This window comes from Ostrinia nubilalis, chromosome 27, assembly GCF_963855985.1.
Source record: "Ostrinia nubilalis chromosome 27, ilOstNubi1.1, whole genome shotgun sequence".
Lineage (NCBI taxonomy): Eukaryota > Metazoa > Arthropoda > Insecta > Lepidoptera > Crambidae > Ostrinia > Ostrinia nubilalis.
The window spans coordinates 369,308-376,384 of record NC_087114.1 but is presented as its reverse complement, the minus strand read 5'-3'; the positions used below and the strand labels follow the sequence as shown (position 1 = coordinate 376,384).

Genomic DNA, 7,077 nt, shown 5'->3' with positions numbered 1-7,077 from the left:
ATCTGAACTATGCTCCCAAAAATACAATTTGACCAGCTTCTAAATTGTGTAACTTAACATCTATCTTAGTGCGCATTCACACAGTGAGCGGTCCGTTTCACAGGTTCGTTTATCGTATAGGTACATTTATGCGGTATTTTCCTCCAGTAGCTAATATAGAAGCCATGATAGCTGAACGGTGAAGGGGTCAGACTGGCTGACTGGGTTCGAATCCCGCCGCCGCTCCACTATTGTGGTGAGCTCAGTCGTGACACAAGCTTAGTACGAGGGGCTAACGGGATTACGGGACTATTAGTAATTTGTGCAATACAAATTACGAATATTCTTTAAAAAAATAGTAGTCCATTAAAAACGACCCTGTAAATACGGACTTTCTGTGTGAACATGCCCACAATCCCTTTCAGTTTGACACACACGACATCCACACATAAGTCTACCCATTTTTATTGTAAAACTGCACCTGTTATAGATCGTTTCATCCACGAAGACGCGCCCCACCATTATTCCGCAAATGTTAGTGTTATCGGTACACGCTAAATTATCCATGAGTGCACACACACACTCAATAATGAGTGACGCTCGGATTGCTCGGATCAAACTCCCCGCACCCCGCGCTTCCCTCGACCAAAAATTGGTGGGGCGCATCTTCGCGGATGAAACGATCTATACAACTGTATAAGATGCAGTGTTTAGCTTGAAGTGCCGTCGTCTGTAATCATATTGAAAGGGATCGTAATGAATAGATGTAGGGTTGCACAATCAGGCCAGATCACCTCGAACTCGACCGCGCTGCCCGCGTTATTGTACTCAAGTGTGTCGGGCTCCAGCATATCAATAAGCGGGGTCACAACCGCTGTCCTGTTGTCCTTGATCCGTTGCAGCAGCGGCCGCAGCCAGTCCCAGTCTCCTTCGCAGTGCGAGTCGAGGAAGACCAGCACGTCGGCGGTGGCTGACCGGCTGCCGGCCACGCGGGCGCGGGTCAGCCCTATTCTAACCCGAAGAGAAGTGAGTTGAGTACTATCTACAACTGATATCCTCACTTCGCCTATGGTTCTACCTGCCTCGTGACCTACGAACCGAATCTTGATTCGGTTGTTCTCCCAAGGGTGAGCGCGTAAATGAAACTAATCTGTTCTGGTGGACCTATAACGTCCTAACTTTGTATGGCACTGTCAATTCGCGAATCAGTTCTGAGAAAAGCACCAAAGCAAGGGCGTAGACTCTACGCCGTAGAGAATGTGTCACGCGATTGCAACAAGAGTGCAACGATCATGCCATAAATAGCAACGTAAACGCTCGTTATAAACAGCGCCATCACGATCGTCACAAGAAGATTTTCCGAAGAGTTTTCAAGTTTAGTCCTCCGCGCACGCTGTAAGATAGGACTATCCAAAACACATAATTTCGTATAGTTAAGACGGTCTTCTTATCAATGCGCCATATGTAGTGGTAACTACACGGGTACGTGCCAAATAGATTGCTCTACACAATTCTTGACAACATATTGGCCGGTGCTCAGAAGAAGTGACGGAAGAAGTTCAGTAAATCTTCCTTGATGCGTTGCAGCAGCGGCCGCAGCCAGTCCCAGTCTCCTTCGCAGTGCGAGTCGAGGAAGACCAGCACGTCGCCGGTAGCGGCTCGGCTGCCGGCCACGCGGGCGCGGGTCAGCCCCATTCTAACCCGAAGAGAAGTGAGTTGAGTACTATCTACAATGGATATCCTCATACCACCCTTGGTTCCTGATCCCGGCTACACAGGAGTTGCAGCGGTGGGAACTTGAGGTGGGAATAGTTCCGTACACTTGGATCTAGATCTAGAGGAATACACAGGCGCGGGTCAGCCCTAGTCTAGCCTAGAAGAAAGTGAGTTGAGTACTATTTACAACTGATCTCCTCATTCTGCCCTTGGATCTAGAGGAAGACCAGCATGTCGCCGGTAGCTGACCGGCTGCCGGCCACGCGGGCGCGGGTCAGCCCTATTCTAGCCCGTGGAGAAGTAAGATTCTTTGAGAACCATCCATGTGTGCTACTGTCTACTTATAATACCTGGTCTCGTCATTTCGATCATAGTTCTACCTGCCTAGCGGTTTAGGTGCCGAAAATTGAGAGAGCGCGTAAATCCAACTAATCTTCAACAGTTCTGAAGGTCCTATACGTCTAGATGATGTATATCACTGATAATTCGCGAGTCCGTTTTATGAGATGCAAGGACGTAGAGGATTCACACTATGATATCCCAACAAAAGTGCACCGATCAAGGCGTGGACATACTAATATCAGCCTCTGGAAGCCCACAGCTGGACTAGCAGTAACCCTAGGAGCCGCTATTTTGGTCAACAGCAATCTGATGAAAACACATCTATGTGGGTGTACACAAAATGGGTAGTTCATTCTTGGGGAACAAAAGTTACTGAGCTTCTTTAGCCACTTCTTCCAAGCACCAACTGATATGTCGCCACGAAGTGGTGTAGAGCAAGCTATATTTGGGACGTACAAATCAATGATTGAAATTTAAAATACGCCAGCGAATAAAGACAAACTCACCGGTCCGGCAGCCGCAGTATCCTTATAAGGTCGGGCGGTAACCGCGTGCGCACGTAGTGACTGAGCTTGCCTTTGAGCTCGGGCAGGGTCGAGTTGTCGTCCACCAGGATGATCTCTTTTAAGTACACGAAGGGCGAGGACGGGTCTTGGCCGGGGTAGCCTGGGGAGAGAGGCTAATGTTAGACTATCAAAGACTCCGTGTTTCAGGAACATAAAGGGGTAGCCTGGTGATATCAAGCTAGTGTTAGGCCCGGTTTCCAATAAGGCGGAGCGGAGCAGAGAAGCGTTTTGAATAACCAATCAGATTTCATTATTTCCATATCTCTTCTCCTCGCCGCGCTGTCAAATTCTATAGAAACTTCTCCGACACTTTTCCGCCTTTCTCCGCTCCGCTTTGGTGGAAACCGGGCCTTACAGGTTATCAGCGGAGGTGTTCTATTTTTTCAACAAAGGCGCGATGTGTAATATCATTTTGTGTAGTTATTCACCAGATAACTGCTAGGAGCATTACAGGTTTAGATCAAGTTGACTGTCAGATAAAATTATGGGTCTTGTATGACCCGTAGAACCGCTGTATAGAACAGGATAATCGTGGAGGACATCTTGGTTCTGCTGTCTAGTATGTACCCAAAACGCTGTCCAATCAGTATCAACTGGAACACCTTGGTTTTAGTAGGCTTCGTTTCTAGCAAGGATAACTCATTGTGGTCGAGGCAAATATGGATGGGCCATGTTGTAAAAATATATTTTCTCGCCCAATGTCATAGTCCTACCTGTGTTCCTTTCCATAAAGTTGGCATGTTGAAACCACGGCCGGTCGCGGCGAGCACTGTTGACGACACTCCATAGAGTCCGGACCACGACGGAATACGGCTCATTGTGGAAGATGAGGATCACTGATGCTGATGGCAGCTCCATTAACTCGCTGTTGTCTCTCAGACAGCGAATAGGAAAGCCTTTATACCAGCCAGTAGCACGGTCAGGCAGCTAAGAGGCTGGTCATTTTATGCAAAAAGGTTCACTCACCTAGCGTCATAGTCCTCCCAGTGTTTCTCTCCATAAAGTTGGCATGTTGAAACCACGGCCGGTCGCGGCGAGCACTATTCACGACGCTCCACAACGTCCGGACCACGACGGAATACGGCTCATTGTGGAAGATGAGGATCACTGATGCTGATGGCAGCTCCATTAACTCGCTGTTGTCTCTCAGACAGCGAATAGGAAAGCCTTTATACCAGCCAGTAGCGTGGTCAGGCAGCTAAGAGGCTGGTCATTTTATGGAAAAAGGTTCACTCACCTAGCGTCATAGTCCTTCCTGTATTCCTTTCCATAAAGTTGGCATGTTGAAACCACGGCCGGTCGCGGCGAGCACTGTTCACGACGCTCCATAGTGTGCGGACCACGACGGAATACGGCTCGTTGTGGAAGATGAGGATCACTGATGCTGATGGTAGCTCCGCGTCGTATAGTACGCGATGGCACGCTGGGTTGCGGTAGTCTGTGGGGGAGTGGTGATTTAGATCTGGTTCGGATTACGCGTTTTTACTCGCGTGATTGTATTGATTTATGGATAGAATGTATAAACCTCTAGTACCTCACTATCGCGCGAGTAAATACGTCATCTGGACAGGCTCTTAGGCCTTCAGACAAACGTGATACCCGCGCGGTTTCTGGTGGTTCTCATAGGCGAGACACTCGAGGCGGTAACCGTGCGGTTATGTTTTGATGCAAATGTATGAGATTATCGCTGTCTGAACTAGGTCTTAGTTCGATTTCGCACAACGTCCAATCCGAATCCGTGAAAATACGGTCCACAGTAGGTAGTTGTAGAACTAATGTGTAAAGTTTACGCATAAATCCGATTTGATTCCTTTGATTTCACTATTTACCTACTTTTCTATATCCGTAAATTGACGGATTCAGATCCGACGTAGTGCGGAATCGCTTTGAGTTTGGATTTAACCAGCCGCCTGGTTTCGATATTAATTTTATCGCTGTAGATAGAGTAGAGTAAAGTCGAGCGAGAGCCGAGAACCGAACAATGAGCGACATAAGGTATGTTCAAAATTGAAATTAATTGAAAATTATTTAGTTGGGGTTTTGCTATGCTTAATTTTACCCTCAATATTTATGCAAATGCTGCGTAATTTCGGATCATAAGTGATTGAAGAATAAAACGAGATTATAGGAGTATTAAATTTCGACCAGAATTTGGCTTATTATTATGAACATATACTATTTACCTATTTTAAAAATACAAAATATTGTCAAAATCTATCCTTTTAATAGACTTCATCATACATTCTCGGTGAACGATCGGCTATCGCCAGTTCATTACCTCGGCCAATAATACGCTAATGCCGTGTACCATTCGCCACACGCACGGTGCGCGGGCACAAACTGTGCGTGAAACGAGCCTTTACAATGTACAGATGCGGGTTCGTATGTAGTCGTAATAGATGATATTTTGCAACTAAAATATGGAGCTGTGTGTGGTTGACTGTACTATTTGCAACTCATACAGTCTACTGCATGTGAGACTATTAATTTTTGTTGCAAAGTAAATAAGATGCCTTTATATTGTATCGTCTCTACGTTCCTATGTTTAATTATTTACAACAGGTTGATATAGTCAGGATACAGGACACTATGTCAGACACCAATTCATTCAGGATCCAGCAGATTTTTACGCTTGATAGATCCATCAAGTAAACAAGAGAAAGCTAATTTGCAGTCAACAAAAACAAGTAACTTTCTGCATGAAAATGCCACAAAACCTTACATAAAACACTGAAAGAATTTATAGTGAACCTATCACTATTTAAGGTAAGTTATGTCTGTAACACCTATGTTTCACAATAAATAAACTATTTTTATAGCCTTTGTGGCAAGTGCTACTTACACCCCTAACTACATTGCATCACCTAATTATTCAACTTAAAAATTCCTTATTGTATTGTTTCTGTTTATAGTGCTTATCTAACACCAACAAGTTACTAATGAGCATTAACAATGTTATTATTACTTGTTACCTAGTTTACCAAATAAGTAATATTGACCTGAAATAATATGTAGTATAATTCTTATGTCATTGGAACTTATATTTGTTTAGGTGTGCTGCTGTAATTGCGTCAATGGCATTTATAGAACCTAGAAAATGTACAATAGAATAATTCTTATGGCCTCATAAAGTGTGACAAGGTTGTGCTTGTGATGATGAAGAACAAATTCTGAACTGATACTCAATGCTTAAATAAGTAGGAATGACATTATACTATTTGAATAACTAAAAAAAAATTCAGGATGTTGATGTATTTGGGTACCAGAATCTGGACTTTTACTGTTTATGAATAATGTTTGGTATTTATAAACTTTGTTTGGTTAAAGGACATTCAACCCAACCTAACAAGACTTTTTTGAGTAGTGTTGTGGGGTACAGCTTACAAAATTGCTTGTTTTATTTTATTGGGAATAACAAACAATGCACAACACCCTAACTTGGATCTGAATTGTTTTAATAGTGTGTTTTAATAGGTAAATTGTTTATCATTCACCTGCTAAAACCAGTATGCCTATCTACATTATAAAAGCTATAAAAAAACAAAACAAAACATTTCTACATCTTAACTTCGACGTTATAAATTCTAGCTACTTTGAATTTAATACAAAACTGCCCAGCGGCCAATTACAAATACAATGATGTTAGCGATAAACCCGGTAGTTATTACGACTCGTATTAACCACTTCTTCATTAATTATATCAGCATAAAAAACACATACCTTTCAAAGTTCTGTTATACGCTATGCGCTCGCTCAGATGCACGTTTATAGCCAGTTTCTTCTCTGATTCTTCACCCAGGATCTTGTCGTCACCCATGAGGTGGGACGCCACACCACCTTCTCCAAGACCTGGTATGATCCTGGCCTCGTCTTCCAGGATTTGACGCTCATATTCTTCTTCGAGAGGATCTGAGAACTGCGCGCGAGCGGATCGCTTCCCGCCTCGCCATTGTTCGAATAAAGCTAATATAGACACTACTAACACTAAAATTAAGCATATCTTCGCCGCATGATAGCACTTTCTCACTGGAAAATGCATTATTTAGTTTCACCGGCAACACATCGGCGCACGGCGACGAGCGGTCAACAACTGACTTTGACATTTCGTCGCCATGTTTGTTTTGTTTACAGCCGAAGTTTTTCAAACAGGAAAGGCGAAAGTATACATAACATTCAGCCTTATCAGGTGGAGGAAGTGTTTTTTTTTGGCGGCCATTATTGTTTGGATTCGCGTTTTTGTGAATGAAAATACCTATTTTTTAGAAATTCTAAGACTTAAGCACAATAAACGGAGGTCTTTGAACTTCAAGGGAACGCTGTTAACAGATAATTTTCGTTTATCGAAAAGATTATAACGTTGCACGTGTGGTGGTTGCACGTATTTTAGCCCTACTCACTCACTATTCCAGAAGCCAGCTTGATGCTACTTTAGCTCGTTACTTCTTGTTTAAAATGTTGGTCTTTAACACGTTGG

At 43.6% G+C, this 7,077-nt stretch overlaps 1 protein-coding gene across 1 annotated transcript; it reads right to left on the bottom strand.

Annotated features, from left to right (window-relative positions):
- Positions 1 to 3,832: 3,832 nt before the first annotated feature.
- Positions 3,833 to 6,680, bottom strand: LOC135084762 (polypeptide N-acetylgalactosaminyltransferase 1-like). Its single transcript, XM_063979501.1, has 2 exons — positions 6,324 to 6,680; positions 3,833 to 4,041 (listed from the first exon to the last, which is right to left on the bottom strand). Exons 1-2 carry the CDS (start codon positions 6,640 to 6,642, stop codon positions 3,833 to 3,835), a joined length of 528 nt encoding a protein of 175 aa, XP_063835571.1. The 5' UTR covers positions 6,643 to 6,680.
- Between the last annotated feature and the right edge of the window lie 397 nt (positions 6,681 to 7,077).

Excerpts from the sequence above, each read along its gene's own strand:
- LOC135084762 (XM_063979501.1), bottom strand. The coding sequence starts at position 6,642 with ATGCATTTTCCAGTGAGAAAGTGCTATCATGCGGCGAAGATATGCTTA. Across the intron at positions 4,042-6,323 it reads GTATAACAGAACTTTGAAAG|ACTACCGCAACCCAGCGTGC; the intron begins GTATGTGTTTTT and ends ACTCCCCCACAG.